This window comes from Epinephelus lanceolatus, chromosome 12 (assembly GCF_041903045.1).
Source record: "Epinephelus lanceolatus isolate andai-2023 chromosome 12, ASM4190304v1, whole genome shotgun sequence".
Classification (NCBI taxonomy): Eukaryota; Metazoa; Chordata; class Actinopteri; order Perciformes; family Serranidae; genus Epinephelus; species Epinephelus lanceolatus.
In genome coordinates this window covers 25,543,686-25,563,103 of record NC_135745.1, presented here as the reverse complement: position 1 = coordinate 25,563,103, position 19,418 = coordinate 25,543,686, and the positions used below count along the sequence as shown (strand labels likewise).

At 41.0% G+C, this 19,418-nt stretch overlaps 1 protein-coding gene across 1 annotated transcript; it reads left to right on the top strand.

Moving 5' to 3' along the window:
• The first annotated feature begins 9,867 nt into the window (after positions 1-9,867).
• Positions 9,868-18,841, top strand: LOC117272467 (angiopoietin-related protein 3-like). Its single transcript, XM_033651410.2, has 7 exons — positions 9,868-10,468; positions 10,839-10,949; positions 12,953-13,073; positions 13,452-13,565; positions 15,693-15,788; positions 16,033-16,305; positions 16,414-18,841. Exons 1-7 carry the CDS (start codon positions 9,962-9,964, stop codon positions 16,632-16,634), a joined length of 1,443 nt encoding a protein of 480 aa, XP_033507301.1. The 5' UTR covers positions 9,868-9,961; the 3' UTR covers positions 16,635-18,841.
• Positions 18,842-19,418: the final 577 nt, after the last annotated feature.

The window sequence follows — 19,418 nt, the reverse complement described above, 5'->3', positions numbered from 1 at the left end:
AGTAAACAGAGAGGGGGAGCAGCAGGCCTGGTGCCATCTATGGGGGTTAATTCTCTCAGTGCATACTTCTCATTCTTCGTGGATCCCCTTTCAACCCGCACCCAGCATCCTTTGGGGCACTACCGCCTTGCCAGCAGAGCCTTTCTATGCTCTTTATAAGGGCAGTGGACAATAAGTAACAACCGTGTGGTCTGGTTGACTTTTATCACCAAAGTCACTGTAAAAAATAGGAAGTTGCTTTTGTAGCCATTCAGCAGCATGGTCCAAGGGATGGCAATGTTGGACTGTTGGTCTGTCCAACACTTAAGTCCAGACTGATAAATCTTAAAGAGATACTTTGCCGAGTTTCAACCAACTAGTCTGTGTAAATGAACGATAGCAGGAGTCAGAAACCTTGCACACTGATTCAGATGCATTTTCTTGTTTTATTCGTTATGAAAATTTGCAACATGACAAAATGAAAAGGCACATTTCCTCCTTTGCCTCTTTTCACTGTCACCACTCCCTCCCTGTCTTGCAATTGGCACCGCAGCTGCATGAAGGGGCGGACCTGTCCTCCCTGTCTGTCCTCCACATCCTGTGTGCGGTCCACATCCTCCTCCTCTTCATCATCATCCACCTGAATGATGGATTTCTTTTCATACCTAACCTGCTGAACGTGAGCTATCTGAGTTATGAAATGATTCTGTGTGCCCCGTTCCCCTGTCACATTTTCTTCACTGATTCTTAATCAAAGGTCTGTAAAGGCTCTGATGGATGCGAAAAACGCAGAAAATCAAACCTGTTCCAATAATTTTAATGACGGACTTGAGTTTCAGACTCAGTGTGCAAACTCGAATGACACAACATGAGGTCATATCTATTTTTAGATGTGCAACAACATCAGACGAAAAAAAACAGACTCAGTGAGCCCGGTCTCACTCAGAAGTCATTGAAATCTGGCACCTGGGCAGTGACTTGCGGCATCAGAAACCACGAAAAAAGGGTGTCCTTTAACGTTGGCATGATACTTGGGCGGTTGCCATTATTGTTTAACGGTGCCTGGCGGTGTCAGGGGGAAACGCGGCAGGAAGAGAATGAAAGTTAAGGTGGTGAAAGTCTGAGTGGGGCAGGCGGGAGGGGTGGTGGATGGGTCCAACAAACACCAACTTTCACCCGAGAGAGCCGTGTTCACGTCCAGTAAGATTCTTAAGCCAAACCCTGTTTTTTTTTTTCCTAAACCTAACCACGTGTTTTTGTTGTCTAAGCCTACCCATGTGTGTTTGTTATTGAAGGGAAAAAAACATCAATTTGCAGTGTTGTTCTGAAGTAGTGTGTTCATTTTGAAAGAGACTGTATGTAAATGTTAAATTTCCTGTGAGAACGGAAATGTCTGTAACAGGCAGAACTTGACACCGTGTCCCAGAACGTCAACAACCAACGCACCCAGGGTACCTTACATGTCATATGTGGATATGGAAAGTCCATAACCAAAACATCAATATGTGACGAGGTCAAAGTGAGCATGTGTTGACTCAGTGTGCAAAAGCCTTTACTCACAAAACAGCCTCAGCTGTATTTTGTGTTTAATGCTGATTAGCAAAGGTTAGCATGCTAACACACTAAACTAAGTTAATGAAAAGGGTAGTCATTACACCTGCTAAGCATTAGCATGATAGCACTGTGAGCACGTTATCATGCTAACATTAATATTTAGTTCAAAGCACTCCAAGTGCAGCCCAGGCAGTAACTTCTGGGGCTGAAGAGTGAAGCCAATGGAGAAGTGCCAAAAACTGCAGTTCCTCTAATGGCCACTTGAGGCTGGCTCCAAAAGTGAGTCAACCCCCACAGACCCCCTGTGAAAATGCCCAACTTTACAGCAAAAATAAAGTCATTTGTTAAACTCAGCCTGTTACAAAAACAGTTTTGGTCCCTATCTAAAGTCCACATTTATTAAAACACATAATTAAGGACGTGGCTGCTTTCAGTGACAGGCTGTCTTCAATGCTACACCACAGCCTGTGAGTCAGGATCCACCCCTTGCTCCTCCACTGCTCCACCCTCTCGTCCAAATATGGTTACCTCTGGCTCCAAAAAAAACCAAGATGGCGACAACCAAATCACAAGATTTGAGGCTTAACTATGGTGGATACATCCATTATTTTTTTACAGTCTGGGAAAGCCTCACAGAGCAAGTTGCTTTGGCGTAGACTGTTTCTTTACTTCACATTCTTTTTCCTTTCTCTCCATTTATTTTTGTTGTAATTGTGTTTGTGTTGCAACTGGCTCCGTTTGTCCCCTCAGTACAAATAAAATATATTTGCCATCATGTTTACAGTGAAAACTGTTCCAACTGGCAGCATCCAGTTTGAGCCTAACGTGAAATTAAAACAAAACGGGGCCGTTGATGAACAGTCTATGACATGATGAGGCGGGAGAGCCATTGGAGGAGTTGCAACCACCGCCTTGTGCCCCGCTGCGGATGGAAAAGGAATTAGCAAGAATTAGCAGGAAATACTCCTTTTCCATTACCCAAGCAGACAACTGACTCCGAGAGGGATTGTGGTTTGACTCAAGGGAGGGAGAGAGAAAGAAACAGTCTTTATTGGACCAAAGGATTGCTGACGGACTGACCACATACTGCAAAAAACTTGGCCTGAAGGCAAAAATCCTGGTCAGAGGCAGTTTCAGAGAAAGATTAAGAGTTGCATCATATATGAAGGGATTAAATACAGAAGAGTAAAAATAAAATATTTAAAATATTACCTTAAAAAATGAGTCATTAATTATTAACTTGTGCAAATAGACATTTAGGGCCCACAAAGTGAAATGCATGTGGCACGAGGCTTGCTGGCTGCAGGGTATTAATTTTCCTCCCATTTGACTGTTATTACTTGTGGAAGCCACCTCCTGAAGGAAAGTATAGCTGGAGGTAAGTTAAATACTGCCAGGAGGCAGGTCTGCTTTTTAGCAAAAATAATGCAACATTTAGGAGGCTTGAAAGTGTTCAGTGAAGTTTTTTTGTTGCTGAAATCATCCTGAACATTTTCCAATCTTGTCAGTGATTCTCATCAGCCAGTATCCATATGTTGTTGTTTTTTCTGTACTACTTTCTTTGAGGAGCTGGGCATATAAAGGACAGCTGAAATAACATAACACAAAGCAGATGGAAAAGTTTAAAGCAGTTCAGTCCACCTAAAGGTCTGTCACAGCCGACATATTCCCCCCATTTGACGTACGTTATGTAACTGTGGCTTGCGGTCAGGGGAGTTGCAGGTTGTGCTGTAGCTGCATTGGCCAACTTAAACAGTGTAAGTAGTCATGTAACAGTGACCTATGAATCAAGAATGTCCCTTTGACCAGAAGGCCACAGTCCCATGACAACTGAGGTTATTTGAAAATTAAAGATGCATAAATCTTATGGTAAGTAAAGCAGCTGAAATTCATTTTAATTTATAGATGTCAGATGTAGACTATAGTTCTTTTATTATTACAGTTGGAGTTTACATTGAGGCTGAGGCTACCGTAAGTAGTATGTATTTAAGAATGGTGTAATTCACCAGCTGACCTGTCATACAAGTCATTTTTAAATTCAGTATTCAGCCACTTAGCAACTGGAATATGTGGAACGTGTAAAACAACTAAATTAAAGACATAAAGTAGTTTTCTTTCCAGGCAAATCTGTCAATAAAGGCCACGTGAATCGTGTTTGTTGACAAGTCAACATCAGTCTCAAAAATCATCTAACTTAATTACTTACTTTTTCCATGACAGACAACCTAAAGTTATTGTGAGTTATTTGTAGGTTATTGCTCAAAAGTAAACTTAAAATTTTTGATATTTTATGATTTTACATCCAAGGATTACTTTAGTATATCATGCCAGTCAATATTGGCTCACATATTGAAAAAATGCATATCTTCTTTTGGATTTAAACTTTGGACAGTTCATCACAGTTCACTAAAAACAAGCCAAGAAAATGTGGATTGACCACAAGTATGCCAGCTGCACAAAAATCTATTTGTCTCTGGCAGTTTGACCAAACAAGTAAACAGTCTGTGTTTACAGGAGATAAATTATATCAGGAAATAAATCAGACTGTTATGTAATTCAGCTGTCTTTTGCCATAAAAGACAAAACAGAGAAAGCAACAACAGTTGCTGTTAGAGCTAAAGCTGATTGTGTCTGTTTAGGCTGAGAAGAACCTGCAGAAGAAAAAGTCACTAAACTAAATCGCATTAGGTCCGATGTTTAGAGAGAGACATGGAGAGGGAAATGAATGTGCATCATCATCTGTTCTAAATGCCACTGTCATTATACCGTCATAATGAAAGGAGGAGGAAAATTGCATGGAGAAATGTTTCCATATTAGAATCAAATGACTTACAGATCAGTGCAACGTGTACAAAGCAAACCAGGGCAGTTTGAGTAGATGTTGCAGGAGATCTGCCCTCCACAGCCTCTAGCAGGCAGTAAGCATTGTAGAGTCTGATGGCTGTTGGCAGAAAACAACCCCTCAGGTGCTTTCGTTTTGCCCCTGATTGATGTAGATGAAGAAAGCTTTGAAGATTCTCTGCAACAGGCTTCTGGAGCTCCAGGCCCAAATGTTTACTGAAAAGCCTGAATCTGTACTATTCCCTAAAAAATGAAATATAATTGAGTAAATGTTCTTCTGCTGGTTGAGTACTAAAGATCATATTTGCTTGGCATTGTTTGCAGTCCTTGATTTGCACTTAAAGCAGCACAGATTAATTTTATGTAGCAGATTTATCGGCTTATCATTCATTGTCTGAACCCTACTTCAGCATAGTATAACAGATTAGTAACGCTGTTTACACCAAATTCTTACTCTACCTATGGTAGAGGTAAAGTAAGATGACTTATTCTCCTACCAGGAGTGAAAATAAGTCATCTTCACAATTTGTTGTGTTATGGTTTCAAAATGATGAAGGCAGTTGGAGAGCAATTAGTTACAAAATAGGATGTAGGCTCTATAGGATGTTTTTTTTTCATGTTTTTCCCAAATGGACAGATTTTTAGGCATTGTATAATCTCAACGGGCTTGAAAAATAATGCATATAGCTGCTGTAAATTGGAGAAATCTCTGGGGTGAACAAAACTGTTTTGGTCTTGTAAATTGTCAACTCAAACAGAGTTGTCATTGCATGAAAATGGAAAACAGAAGGGGACCTAAAACAGAACCTTGAGGAACTCCATTCTATATCTGTAAGAGCCCTGACACACCAAGCCAACAGTCAGCTGTCGTTCATTGTCAGGCCTACAGCTGACAGCTGGTTCGCTGTCAGCTGTAGTCTTTGTGGTGTGTTGATGTGCAACTTTTTGGCAGAAACAGGGCAACATCAAGCGACACAGCAGGGGCCTTTGCTGCTAGTTCTCTGAAGTTGGTTCGGTGTCAGGGCCTTAAAGGAAAGGAAGTCACTTGTCAAATATCAGACAGCTCGTTACACTCTGTTTCCAACTTCAGTCTGACATTGCGTTCACTGTAACCAATTTCCAGGGGTGGGAGGTGGATTTAATTTTCCCTAACCAATCACCAGAGAACAATGTATCCACTTGAAACTAATGTCTTTTTAAGTCCACACTGATGTGTAGCCATGCCAACATGCTGCTTTTGCCGGGGTTTTACGAAATTAAACATGTCAGGTGATATTGTAAGACATCACTTTAGAACAGCCTCTATAGCACTGACTATCTTGCAGTAATCACCATTGCTGATATTACTCCACATTGGTTCTGGTGCACCACTTGACGATGCTTTGAAAACAGCTTGATAATGGTATTAGTCCCACCTGTGGGACTGATTTGATTGTTTTTATGTAAACCAAGAAACCGCTGTTTCATGTCACAGTGCCAGTAAAATGAGTCAACTTGGTGGAGTGGGTGGATTTCAAGGTCTGCATCTAAGCATGTTTTGGTCTCTATAGCTAATTTCCTCATAATGACAACTGTACGGCAGAGACTTTTTATATAACTCAATCGTTTACAGTCATCCAAGTACACCTCAGGTCACTTCTGACTCCAAAAAATCTTTGATGGACACAGCAAAAACTCCAGACTCCGCTTTAAGACAGCAGTCCACAAACTAATGTGTTTTACAATCTATGGTCTTGATCAGATAATCTAAAAATAAGGGCATTGACCATCTGCATGACACTGACCCTCTTCCTGAGCAGGAGAGGTTGGCCGGCGGTCAAAGCAGTAGAGAAATTAAATAACACAATTAATGTGTAATCATGCTTCTAGGCCTCTTTCCATGTACGGGTGTACGATTCTTTGAAGGGAGACCTTGGAGTTCATCAGTAGTGCTTTGATGTTCTTCTCACAGTAGCGTGGGTTTGTGTTTGTATTTGCAATGACCAAAGGAAGCACACTGTCCCATGATAAAAATGTAAATATGTATTCATGAACCCAGTGTTCTACCTCCAATCCTTCTATACGTAGATCTCTGGCCCACTCCCCTTCCTTTGTTCCTCACACACCCCCTTGCCCTCTCCATGGCCCCTTTACTCTTACTCTAGACTGCGGCTGCTCCGTCATGTTTCATGTATGTCGGCCACTGTGCTTCTATTCATTTTACCTTGTAGAGAGCAGGACCCCGTGCTGGAGTCAGGGTTGTGGACTGTGTTTACTGTGTACACACTGTGGGAGCTCATGCAGCACTGCCTTCAAATGGGTGGTTAACATTTAACAGAGGAAAACGCGGGTCATCATCCTGCATTCATTGTCGGTTATATTTCACCTTGTACTCCCACTTTTAACAGGGGGCATGCATCACAATTCAGCCACTTGTTTTTTTGCATTGTGTGCGTGTAGAGTATAAGGAGTGAAAATTAAAGTAGTGGTTTTGCAACTTTCCTGCAGGCTATGGTGTTTCACTGTTGGAAGGTAAAGCAATTATTTTATCAATGAGTTGAAACATGTTGAACCAGGCAGCATTTTTGTCTTTAGATTTTGGTGCAAACAATTCATGTTGCTTGATTTCATCTTTGAGCAACAGCTGTTTGTTCCCTAGTGACATTACATACATCTATACTTGCACAGCACCTGCAAAACATTTACCCACTACTGGATCAAAATAAATAAAGCTAAACATTTCGAAAGCTTGAACTTGTAAGACATATTTCTAAATAGATCCTATATGTAAACCAGGTCATCTTCCTGTTTAAAAATAAACAAGCCAGGCAACAATCACAGAGACCAGCCATGACCTCAGCACAAGTAACTACAGGTCAGTTGTAAACACAATGTCAGGCTGTTCTGACTGAGAGGAAAACATCTTTAGTTTTCAGTCAATGCAAAGGAGTGTGCTTTTGTTTATTTTTTGGTTGTGGCAGTATTGTGTGATTATGTTTAGGCACAAAAATCGTTTGGTAAGATTTAGGAAAAGATCTGGCTAAAAATTCCCAGTTTCTGTGCCATAACCACTGCTGCAAATGCCCTGATGTCTGACTGAAAAAACACCTATATTTTGGCACCCTGACCAAACCAACCAAACTGCAGATGTTTTGCTTAAAGGTCCAGTGTGTAAAATGGGTTGAAAACCATTGAAAACAGTGACATCAGTGGTCAAATTCTAGATTGGAGGGCTCACTCGCTCACCCCTCCCATCGGGTAAATGACGGTGGCCTCGTAGGGACAAAAAGCCTTGCACACAACTTTTTCAGGTGTAGGACTATCTAGCGACGAGGTGAATGTTTATTTAGAAATCTAAACCATGTTACGATATTGTAATGAATCCCTCACGAGCAGGAGACCAGAGGAGCGTTCGGGAAAAAGGCCCGTTTATTTGAGCACTCCAGAAACTCTGGTAACACTCCACTCCATCCCAAACTCTGACTCTTCTAGCGTAACAGACACACTTAATAACTTTACACACATACTCGTTTGCCATACTGGGGACCCCCCTCCCCTCTCTGCTACACCAATCTCCAGCCCGCACACTGACTGACAGCGTAGCCGGTAAACAGAGCTCAGCTGTTTATTTAGCCTAGCGATATCTCCGGACTATAGCAGCTGCAATGGATGACTTTGAACGCGATTTTGAAGAGTTTCTTGTAGCGGACACAGACCCAGAGCCATACCTGTTTGAGCCAGAGCATACAGATGAGGAACTCCATGTGTCTGATGCTGAGCAGGTGAGAAGAGAGGCTGAATGCACAGAATGGGATTCGGTGCTACTGCTGCCATTGTTGGGGAGATATATCATCAGGAGGAAAAGCGCCGCAGAGAGTGCATCACAAGGAGTGAAGTTGCGTCTTCTTTTCCTCGCAGGTGACGGTTCGGGTTCATTCTCTCCTGTTGCGTGGTAAGTGTGGTCCATTCGCAAACTTTATAACTAAAAAAACTTTTCACTACTCTCTATCGACGAACTACTAACACTCTCTGCTGTTTCCTCCTCCTTCTTCCCTTCTTCCGCTGTCTTCATTGGTTCATTTATATACGCGAAACGCGTTCTCTGGCTGGATTGTCCGCTCGGTCTGCCGTACATACTACATGATGGCACAAGATGGCGATCTCTCTAAAGCAAGGCCCTTGATATATATATATATATATATATATATATATATATATATATATATAAAAGCATAATTATAAGGCTACGAAAACCAAACGAATTTTATTTTATAGCGATCATACACTTGTATAAACATATTAATGGGTAGAATATTCAGATTCAGATTCAGATTGACAATAAACCATGCCAAATATTACACACTGGCCCTTTAAAACATCCAATTTTGGTGCCACAACCACCACTGGAAAAGTCCCAATGTCTCAAAAATCTGGGCTGGAAATACTGCTGGGGTTTTCCAAAAAACATCAGGTGTTGGTGCCACAACCACCACTGGAAATGTTCTTATGTCTTGCTAAAAAACACCCAGTTTTGGTGCCACAATCCCCGCCAAGAATGCCACCATGGCTGACTAAAAAAACACCCATTTTTTGGTGCCCCAACCAAAGCAACAAAACTGCCAGTGTCTTGCAAAAAAACTTCAAATTCTGGTGCCACAACCACCACTGGAAAAGTCCCAGTGTCTGACAAATAAAAAGCACACAGTTTTGGTGCCACAGATGGGCTACAAATACCGCCAATGTCTTGCTAAAAACTTAAGCTTCAGAAGTTTCCTAATGTCTGGCTAAAAAATATCCAATTTTGGTGCCACAACCACCACTGGAAAAGTCCCAATGTCTCAAAAATCTGGGCTGGAAATACTGCTGTGGTCTTGCTAAAAAAACATCAGGTTTTGGAAATGTTCTAATGCCTGGCTACAATCCTAGCCTGAAATACTCTGATATCTGACTAAAAAACACCCATTTTTGGTGCCACAACCATCACCAAAAATGCTGTGATGCCCCCTGACAATGCCACCCTGTCTGACTGACAAAACACCAATTTTTTGGTGCCCCAACCACTGCTGGAAGTATCGCCAATGTCTTGCTAAAAAACATCTGGTTTTGGTGCCACAATCACCGCTCATAAAATTCCAGTGTCTCAGTAAAAAAAACATCCAGTTTTGGTGCCACAGCTATGGCTGGAAATACCATTGATGTCTTGCTAAAAACCTAAGCTTTGGAAGTTTCCTAATGTCTGGCAAAAAGATGCCCATTTTTGGTGCTACAATCACGACTGAAATGCCCTCCATCTTTAAAAGGCATCAGCTCATACATGTACATGTACTGTGAACTATATCACTGTGGAAATGTTGATACACTACCTATGAAATGTAAAGGTCTTACATGATTGTAGTGTCCAGAGACCTACAATGCCAACACTGGGCTAAAACTACATCATCCATTCAGATATTGATTAGTTGAACCAGTTAATCATTGACCTGATTTTAGACAGTGTACATAAAGGCCGGGATCTTCACCCTTTTCCTGATGACAGCGGAGAGAGCTGGCTGCCAGTTGTTCCTCTAACATCACCGACACACAGCCAGAGAAGCAGCACGACAACAACATGAGAATTCTACTATCTCCCTTAGTGTTGGTCCTGGCTGCTGCCTGTGTCCCTGCCCTCTGTGGCAGAGAGGAGCAGCCAGTCCTCCAACTTGAGGCCCCGGCTGAAACTCGCTCCCGCTTTGCAGCGCTGGATGATGTGCGTCTTCTGGCGAACGGCCTCCTGCAGCTGGGTCAGAGCCTGCGGGAGTTTGTGCAGAAGACAAAGGGACAGATAAATGACATCGTCCAGAAGCTCAACATCTTCGACCGCTCGTTCTACCAGCTCTCAGTGCTCGCCAGTGAAATTAAAGAGGAAGAGGAGGAGCTGAAGAAGACCACTGTGGTACTGAAGGCCAATAATGAAGAGATCAGGGGCCTGTCTGTTGAGATCAACTCTAAAGTGGATAGCATCCTGCAGGAGAAGAGTCGCTTACAGAGCAAGGTGGATGGCCTGGAAGAGAAGCTCAGCAGCCTGTCACATGGTATGGTGACAAGCGAACACGTAGCTGAGATCAACAGCCTCAGGGTGAGTCACCTGTTGTTAGAAAGGAAACCTGCACTTGGATTTTTTTTTTTTTTTTTTTTTTGGTGGAAATGCTTCTGAATGATTAGTTAGATGCAACACTAACTAATTGGCACATGAACACCTGGATGGGATGGCAGCTTTTCTATGGGCAGCCTATTCTTTTCTGCACAGGAAGAAATTACAGCAGTAAAAATGTTCCTTGTTTTAAACTAACATCTTCTGTCTTCTGAAAATAATTGGTAGACAAACTTTTAACAAGATACCAGGATATTCTTTTTGAATGCAGACTTATGCTATGTACAGTGTGACTGCTACAACACAAACTATGTATTATGTATAATATTAACAATTATATAACTTCCCTGATCAGGAGGTGATCCAAAGCCAGGAGCGGAGCATCATAGAGCTTCTGAATGCTGTGAGGGAGCAGAGTGACCAACTCAATCACCAAAGAGTGAAGATCAAGAGTCTGGAGGAAAAGGTGAATGCTAGGGAGTGTAGGAAAATGATCAGGGGCATGTTGGTCTTTTAAAATTTTCCATTTAGAATAAAAAAAATAAAAAATAAAATCAATCATCACATTCATAAATGAAGCTGCACTCTTTAGAAACTATCTGAAAAGAAGTGTTTCCAACACGGCAGCTATGCAACTCAGGTGTCGTGTAACTGATTTGATGGAAAGAGAGGCACGTGATGTCATACATATCAGGCTATAGCATCATCTGTTCTAATTCATATATATATATATATATATAAATATATATATTTATATATATTCATCCAGCCCAGACCGTCCCTCCCAAAGAAAAGGGTGTACAGGTCATCTGTGTAAGCGGCTTACTAAAAACCAGATTTACGTTTATTGTTAGGTGGTGACCTCTAGTGGCTGTAGTAATTATGACAGGAGCAAATGAGAACATCAGTGAAAAGTCTACATGTGGTGGAGATCAGGGTTAATGGATGAGTAAAACAAACATGGGACTTTCACCCAGGAGATCACTGTTCATGTCGTCAAAAACCGGGGCTTGGGCAGTGACTTCCAGCATCAGACACCAATGAAAAAAGCTATCCTTTCACATCGTCATGATATGTGGCCAGTTGCGGTTAGGTGCCCAGTGGCGTTAGGGGGAACGCGGCAGGACAACAACGAAAGTTAAGTGGGCAGAAGTCTGAGTAAGGCGGGTGGGATAGGTCTAACAACCACTGACTTTCACCCAGGAGGCCGGTGTTAGCTTCCTGTAAGATTGTAAAGCCAAACTCTGTTCTTTTTTCCTAAACCCCACCACAGGTGTGTGTTGGCTAAAATCACCACGTGCATTTATTGGTGTAGGATAAATTTGTCAATTCGCAGTGTTGTATTGACGTAGTGCATTTATTTTGAAAGAGACTGTATGTAAACAGTACATTTCCTGTGAAAATGTAAGTGTATTTTGTATGTGATGAGGTCGGAGAATGTGTTGGCCTGAACCTAACAAAACTAACTTTTACACAACATTAACTAGTAGTTACTGGATGTAACTCCAGTTCTATGGGTACATGCCTCTGTCGGGGGTACTCTCCAGTGGTTATGTAATTTTGGTTGTCATTGGCAACCGACCTATTCTCTTGTTTGGGATGTAAGGACATTTTGACAGATCTGGTGCCGATTCCCAGTTCACTTATTCAGGGGCTGAAACAGCTGTTCACTTAGAAATTCTGTTCAATACCAGAGAGCGGGTGAAATATTCACCAGTGGGTCATGACATGAATTATATTATTTCATAAAAGGAAAGAGTGGTAGAAAAATATTAATTATGCTCAGATGGCTCATCCTTTTTTCAAAATTAAATAATTTTCAGCCCTCCCTCCCACCGCAATCATCTTCATACAGTCCCTCATTCAGTCAGAGTGGAAGGCCGTGTCAGTTCAGATGGGCTTTTAGTTTGTTGATGTGCAGAAGTATGCATTTTTCAGGAAATCTCCTAACATCATTTTGCCAGCTTTGTGAGTTATGAGCTGTCATCATTGTGGCATTGCACTGAATGTGCTGGTAGAAAGAAACTTTAATGGAGTCATGGTACTATGTAATTTAGACTTTAAATCTTTGGAGGGTGCAGACATAATGAAGGAGCTGTCCATATTTTTAATAATCTCCGCCAGCGCCTCGGTGTTATAATACATTTGCATTTCCCTTGGTCTTGACAGCTCAAATTTATATTGTTACTGTAAAATATCTCAAAAACTTTGGAAAATATCTACCTTTGCAGAATAACAGCCCAAACTTTATTATGTGTGGAATTGCGATTCAATCCACAGTATTTCTCCATGGTCAGATTGAGGATTATGTCGGCAAGCTAAATGCTTTTCTTACTACCGACCTTATAATGATTATTTATGTTTTTATTTTGTATTGTGATTTTAATGTATTTTCTTGTTCTGTAAAGCACTTTGAATTACTTTGTGTACGAATTGTGCTCTACAAATAAACTTGCCTTGCCTTGCCAGTTAACGGTCAACACGTTGCCTCAAGAGACCATTGAGAGGATGCCTGAAACGTTCAACAGTGAGGCACCAACACTTGCCCCTTATCTGACCTCGAGCTCTGCCAGCACCCCCGACATGACGAGTAAGTTGGATAACAGTAAAACATGAGGAAATGTTGATGTGTGATATAAACATCTGGCATCTTTTATTTGTCATGCAGTATATCAGCAAGCCCTGAAGGTTATTTATTCAATCTTACTTTGTCAATGCTCATAGTTTAAGAATATGTCTCGACAATTTACAGCAATTTTCTGCAGCTTCATACCTTCCTGCTGCATTCAGCGCTTACTAAGCAATCAGTTATCCACACATTTTTCCTGCTGATGTTGCTGATGCGAACTGTTGACCACCTAGTCACAAGTGCACTTCCACTCCTTTGCCTCAGATTACAATTTTACAGCTTGTCTTTATGCAGAACAGTTTCAAGTTTGAAATCATGTTTGTATTCATTTTTAAATAGATCTGCCATCAGACTGCAGCGACCTGTTCAACAGAGGGGAACGAGTCAGTGGCGTCTATGCCATCAGACCCTCTGGAGCGGAGCCCTTCATGGCTTTTTGTGACATGGGCAAAGGTAATGTACTGTCACACAAACATTTCACTTCATCCCAGCAGAGGACTAGTTTCTTCTTGCAAATGTTGGCTTTGTATTAACAGTAAATTAAAGGAATACTTCATGTCCAAATGGCAATTTGAATGTCAATTCCTCACCCCTCTGTTGTGCTGAATTCTTGAAGAAAACTTTGCTTTTGTCGCATGTCTCCATGGTGAATGAAGAATCCAAAACAGAGAAAATTCTTGATGAATTGAAGTCCTAGGGGTCCACGCTTAACAACAGCAAAACTATATTAAAAAAAATATCTGTTTACAAACTCGTACACAACTCTTTTTGTATAATTCAAGTCTCATTTATCGAGTTGTATGCTCAGTACTTAGCAAACAGACAGCCTTTTCCAATGGGGAACTGAACTATAAGTAAAATTTATCTATGCCCTCTTCAAAGCCAGATTCCATTAACAAAACAGTAATTTTACCTCTCTGATCACAGAAGCTGAAGGTCTACCACTGCCTCAGTCAGTTAGTTTGTTTGTGTTATTATTATTATCACACAATAATGCAAACAAACTACCAATCAACGCAGCAGTAAACCAATAGCTCCTGTGTACTGTGAGGTAAAATTACTGAGAAAGAAATAACCTTAATGTACACTGTTTGTTGATAACCTCACACCTACGTGATGTGCATATAATTATTCTCCCTCATCTCGTAAAATTGCAGGGTTTTTTTCAATTAAATCTGGCTTTAAAGGAGCATAGATAAGTTTCACTATTAGGTCCACTGTCATAAAGGGCTGTCTGTTTTATCAGTTGGTTAATCTCACTAAAATGCATCTAGTGGACTGAAAAAGTCATTGATTTCAGCATTTTAGTAGTCTACCAAAATTTTAATTTGTGTTTAAAATAATCATTAATATAGTAAAAAAAACCTCATACTTAGCGTTTGTGTATCGATACAATTTTGCCACACATATATCACGATACTACACTGCATAAGTTTTTCCCCTCAACCCTAATAAATGGGGAACTGCCCATTGGTCCATCATCCCATTGTTCCGACCATATTAAACCCATTGTTCCGAAGTCCGTTCCAAAATCATCATGATGCCCTGTGGTTAAGGTCTGGTTAGGTTTAGGCACTAAAACCACTTGGTTAGGGTTAGGAAAAGATCATGGTGTGGGTTAAAATGAAAAAGAAAGTGACAAACGTATAAGCTGTGAGCCTGCTTCACCTCAAGCCTTTCCCAGCTGACCCAGAGCCAGTCGCGGCGCACCATCAAGGCAGAAATACGCCCGCCGGGAGCCGTTCAGCACCGTGGACTGTCGGACTAATGGGATGTCGGACCAATGGGATGTCGGACCAATGACATGGACCCAATAAATGATACTTGAATCACTACACGAGTTGTAATAGAGAATTTAACATAACACAGAGTAAGTTAGTGATATACAAAAGGTCATTTGGTGGGTGAAGTTTTCTTCAACCCATTGGAACATGGAGCGACATCACTTTTCTTGTGCTGCTTTCAGGCGCCTTTTATTGAAACATTTGAACCCTGAGCAAATTGGTGCAATTTCTTGTACATTTTTTTTTTACAAATTGTAAAAAAAAAAAAAAAAAATAGATTTACAAAATTATTTTAAAAAGACTAGGGAAAAAAGAAAAAACCTAGTGGAATAGCTATATTTATGATTATTATCATTATCATTATTGTATTATTACATTTTAAAATTATGTTACAGAATTTTTATGATTTTTAAGCATTTTTTTCCAGGTCATTTCCTTGTTTGTTTGTTTTTAACTTTCTTTCTTTCTTTTTTCTTTTCTTCTTTTTTATTTATTGATGTCTTGATTTGGATTTTTAATTAAGTTTTGTTTCATTTCTTCCTTCGTTGTTCAATGCCTTCGTCCCTGATATCAACGTGATAAAATTGCAAATTGTAACACTAGCTTACAGGTAGTCATTTTGTCTGAATCAAGAGGGGGAATGGCGGACCCCGCCACTAACAATGAAATGTAATACAGAATGTAAATACATGAAATAGCTATTGCTTAAAAAATGTCAACCATAAATAGTATTCAAATTATGTCATGAAAATAAGGGGGATTATACCTTAAAATTAATCTCTTTCTTTCCATTCAGATCATGGAGCAACAGTCATCCAGCGAAGGAGGGACGGTTCAGTGAATTTTGATCAAACCTGGGAGAAGTATGAAAATGGGTTTGGAGATTTTCAAGGTGAGAGATACTATTCTCAAGACTCTAAACCCAATTACCCATTTAATGCCGGAAAATTCATTCTCAGCTGCCACATCCTAAATTAAATGGCATATATCATGATTAGAACAATTGGAATTTTATAACCTTTGTAAGTTAAAGTCCCCCTGCACCTCTGTATGTAAGTTTGTGTGCGTCACTTCTTCATTAAAGGTACTTGTTAAATCATGTCAGCTCTGACCGCTCAATGATGTCTCTCTCACAGGGGAGTTTTGGCTGGGTCTCAGGAAGATCCACGCTCTCGCCGCTCAGGGCAACTCTGTCCTTCACATCCAGCTGGAAGACTGGAAACAGGGCAGGCGCTTCATCGAATACAGATTCCACCTTAATGGTCCTGAGAGCAACTACACCATTCACCTCACGCATCTGTCTGGAGATTTGCTGGACCCCATGAGCAACCACACAGGCATGATGTTCTCCACCAAGGACAGAGACAACGACAACCTCCAGGACTCCAGCTGTGCGCACAACTACACAGGTACAGCAGGTGCACATGTAAGAGACATGTTCCCAATGTGATGCAAAGAGGGGGGTAATGAATACTTGTCATTCAGCTGCACAACATGTAATTTCTGTCACCCTCCAGGTGGATGGTGGTTCAACGCCTGCGGAGACACCAACCTTAATGGGAGATATTTCCACATGAGACCTAAGGGGCGCTCAGAGCGTAGGAGAGGGATTCAATGGAGGACAGGCCAAAGGGCCTCTTACACCCTGAAGCACACACAGATCTCTGTGCACCCTGTGGCTTCCCCCAGGATCATCTCCTCCATGTCAGCGTCCTCTGAGACAGGCGTCTTTCTGTGATCCAGCTGCAGCATTCTCCAGTGATAATACTGCATGTATTAGTGGCCTCTAAAGGAGAGCCTGGTACGGTGGCCCGGACAGCTCAACACACTGCAAATTAAGTAAAGACATGTATATAGACACAACACATGCAAAAAAAGAAACATCGAACACACAGAAACATCAATACATTTACGAAAAGCACTGCAAGACAACAGAAACTGTTTCCAAGACACACTAAAAAGTGACGTGCATAGTTTGTAGTTTATGAAGTTTTGCGTCTTTATGTGATTCAGATATTAACAGCAGTAAACATATTAACAGCCAGCGACAGCCGGAAGAAGATCGTGGATGCTGCCTTTGTCAATTATGCCCCAAAGCTATGGAACACGCTGCCTATAGATATCAGGGAAGCTAGCTCGCTAAATATTTTTAAAAGAATGCTAAAAATACATCTGTTCACTTTAGCCTTTAACTAGCTCAGACTTCCTGATACAGGTCTGAAATTATTTCTGTTTACGCTTCACGCTGCTGCAACTCTTTTAAAATCTTACTTGTTTTATGATTTGTAGTTTTACAACTCTATAATTTTATTTATCAGTTCTGTTTTATGTGCATTATGTCTATTTTCATGTGAAGCAGTCAGTTCTTATAATGCCCTTATTGTAAAGCAGTTTGTGCTGCATCTCTTGTATGAAAGGTGCTATATAAATAAAGTTTATTATTATTATTATTATTATTATTATTAAAACAAGTTCATAATCCATAAACGACAGTAACAAGCGCTGCGTTTCCCAGCCCTGTGCATTACATTTTAGCATCCTCTGCTAACAGTTTGTGTTGTCTTGTGAGCTTCTTGCAGTGCTTTTTCTAAAGTGCTGCAAATGTGTCACCAAATTTATGTTTTCATGTGTCATCAAGCCAATGAAGATGTTTCTTCATTTGTTTGTGTTGTGTCTATTTACATGTGTTTACAGGCTCTTTGTGTAACAGTGGAGTGGAGTGATGGCATTCTGAGCAGAAGTCATGTTACCTCTGTGTGTGTTGTTATCCGAGCTCCTCTGTGGTTTGTTGTGGTGTATCTCACTCGCTAGCTCTTTGCCACTGCTTTGCGCTGCACCCATATGGAAGTTGCTGTTGATTTAGGGACGGCGTCTATGCGAGACTGTAGCACCAACCCTCTGTTTCCCCCTTGGTTAACTCTGTTAGCTCTATTGCCTTTGTTTAGCACTGTATATGGAGTTAGCACCGTTAGCTGCTAGCCACTGACTCAGCCATCTCCATGCTGAGAACTTTGTCCAAACAACTCATAAGCTCTGAAATTCGCATAGATCCCCTTTAATTGGCAGTGCATTGGGCTCTTAGGGCCACCGGTGCTTCCTATTAGCAGATATAGTTTAAGAGGGCTTGTGCAGAGAGGAAGATGTTTCCTCTGAGTGTCAAGTTCCAGTAGATGAAGTCACAGTGAACGATGATCTCTAATGTAATAAAACACTTGTAATGTGAAATCTAAAATATATTATAATGCAGTTAGCATACAATATGTCTTCACTCACTGTATCTTAAAGGTCAAAGGTTATGGAGAAGAAATTAAAACATAAAGCCATGTGTGAGCAGTTTTTATATTGGGTCACATTGACTCTCAGTGTGCAGCAGTGGTTCCCAACATGGGGGGCAGGACCCTTTGAAGGAGTCGCAAGATACATTCAAGGAGTGTAGTTCTGGACTTTTCTGACTCTTAAGTGGTTTGTTGTCTTGTGAAAGACACCAGAGTGGTGGGTCGTGGTCCAATTAATCGTTTAATTTTGCTTAAATGTAAAGATCTGAAAATCACTGGGGGAACTGCTCATCCTGAGTCGACACTGCTTCCTTTTGAGGGCTCATGAGGCAAAAACGTTTGGGACCCGCTGCTGTAGACAGCACTCATTTTTACTTTACATACACTTTTTTTGATACACTTGCTAGATTTTATTAATTTAAATAAATGAAAGTATGATGTAATGTATATAATATAATGTAGTCATTCAGGTGTGGATAAAATGTTCCTGATAGAACCCTAACTGAGCAACACAAACCTTTCTAATGTCCTGTGTGTTCTTTTTATTATGGGCTGTAGACTGACTGGGGTCCTGGCACTGGTCAGGCACAGAATGACCTCTCTGTGTCAACTGAGATTTGGCCCAGAGTCATGGGTCAATGTCATCCTTGAAATAAAAACACCAACTTTATTTTGATGCCAAAGGCTTGTCAATGATTAACTTATGCATGTTCAAGCTATTACTGCATGTCAGAACTTTTATAATGTTGCAATGGGAGTTGGTGATGCCAAACTCTCTTGTCCAGCTGTTGGATCCCTGGATGGACTCTAGAGGGCAGTGTTGTTCTGTCTCACGCAGATACCTCTCGCTCTGATTTGACTGTTCTGCATGTATTATTTGATTTGACAAATGATGTTTGTTTTGTACTCAGTCACTTTCTTAAAACCACATCGTAATTCAACATATGCTTCTGATGACTCTCTGTGTACACACTCAGCTTTAATAAAGGGTAAATACCCCCCTCCTAAAATAGCACTAAGTGCATCTCCGATGAGAGATGTCATCCTTCTTTTTGCATATCATTACACCGAGCACAGCTGCAGCCGCTCACAGATGGACAAATAGCTCCTATAACACCTCAGTACTTCCACCCAGACACACCCAAACACACATAGACACACACACACTTCTTTGTGCCTGGGCCTGCAGCCTTGACAGTGATCTCCCTGCACATGTGTGAAGGAGCGTCTTCAGTTACTCCCCCTGC

Bases quoted from the DNA above. Each gene is read 5' to 3' on its own strand.
- LOC117272467 (XM_033651410.2), top strand. From the start codon at position 9,962: ATGAGAATTCTACTATCTCCCTTAGTGTTGGTCCTGGCTGCTGCCTGT. The intron at 10,950-12,952 runs GTGAATGCTAGG...TTGCCTTGCCAG, and splicing joins TCAAGAGTCTGGAGGAAAAG to TTAACGGTCAACACGTTGCC. The intron at 16,306-16,413 runs GTACAGCAGGTG...GTCACCCTCCAG, and splicing joins CTGTGCGCACAACTACACAG to GTGGATGGTGGTTCAACGCC.